The following is a 1,306-nucleotide window of genomic DNA, read 5'->3' as shown; positions in this document are numbered from 1 at the left end:
TAATGGAGTCAAGTTGAGCATATCTTGTTTGGAAGCAACAACTTGGATCTATTGTTTAAGAATAACTGTTGTCAAGGATTGGAAAGAAAATGATCAAGAAGGTTATGAAAGATAGAAAGAAGGTCCTCAAAGCCTGCCAAGAAAGCCAAAGAAGCTGCTCAAAGAGGTCTTGAAGAAACTAGCCATACAATTAGCAGAAGAAAGAAAGAGACAAGCTGAGGAATTAGCCAGAAAACTCCAAAGAGATGCTCAAGAAGCTATAAAGAGAATGAAAGAAGCAGTCGAATGCCAAGAAATCTAGAGAGCTCGCTGAGGCTGCCAATAAGAAAGATCAAGCTGAATCCAAAGCAAAGAGTAGAGCTCAAGAAGCCCAAAGAAAGGCAGCTGAAAGATGTGCTGAGAAAGCAAAGAGAAGAGCCAAGATTTTGGAAGAACGCAAGAGAAGAGTTTTTCAAGAAGTTGAATATCAAGCTAGAAAGTTGTTGAATGGAGGTGGAAAGAGTGGACAAACTGTTTGTGTTAGAATTCCTTAAGTGGTCAAATTCTTTCTTAAACGAAACAGTTTTTGAAATATTTTTGTATATTGTCCATACTAAAGTGTAATAAACTTATCTATTATTGTAATTGAATTGGCTATTTACAATTCTTCATGGAGAACACTTGGTGAATTATAAGTATGGAGTAATTTTCTAATTTCCTTCTCTTCTCCATCTTTGGAAGCATCCTGTTCAAGTTTGTTTGTGAGTTCCCTATTACTTTCTAACTTTTCCAAAGAAATTAACTTTTCACTCTTTTCTTTGGTTGTTAAATCAGTGGCAGTAACATTGAGAATGAAACTATCACTCAATTCAAAAGAAACTTCAATTTGAGATTTCCCCTTTTCAGTCAACTCAATTCCTTCCAAGGTCAATTGACCTAATTGAATATTCTTTTCCATTTCATAAATGTTATCACCAGCAAATATACAAAAATCAACAGAATCAAGAAATCCTCTTTCACTAGAAAAGACCATCTTCTTGACAGTTGGCAGAACTGTTCCTCTTTCAATGATTTTCACTAACTGGCTGTCAGAATTCTCAATCCCAAGAGAAAATGGTGCCAGTATTAAAGAAACAGTTTGGAATGGTTCATATACTACAGCTGCTTGAAGAGCTGCACCTATGGTTGATGCTTGTAAAATATTCGAAACATTTCCATCTTTGAAATATCGATCAATAATTGCACTCCTTATTGAAGGATTGAGTGTTCCACCTCCAGAAAGAATCACTTGTGAAATTTCTTCTGCGAATACATCTGATCGATTGAA

General features: G+C 35.5%; 1 protein-coding gene across 1 annotated transcript; it reads right to left on the bottom strand.

Annotated features, from left to right (window-relative positions):
- Window positions 1–637: 637 nt before the first annotated feature.
- NAEGRDRAFT_77063 (uncharacterized protein) lies at window positions 638–1,012 on the bottom strand (the record flags this gene model as incomplete). Its single annotated transcript, XM_002667981.1, has 1 exon — window positions 638–1,012. The coding sequence occupies one exon, from the start codon at window positions 1,010–1,012 to the stop codon at window positions 638–640; it is 375 nt and encodes a 124-aa protein (XP_002668027.1).
- Between the last annotated feature and the right edge of the window lie 294 nt (window positions 1,013–1,306).

The sequence above is a fragment of the Naegleria gruberi genome, assembly GCF_000004985.1.
Source record: "Naegleria gruberi genomic scaffold NAEGRscaffold_1055, whole genome shotgun sequence".
Classification (NCBI taxonomy): domain Eukaryota; phylum Heterolobosea; class Eutetramitea; order Acrasida; family Naegleriidae; genus Naegleria; species Naegleria gruberi.
The sequence above is the reverse complement of the archived record's forward strand: the minus strand, read 5'-3'. Positions and strand labels throughout refer to the sequence as shown.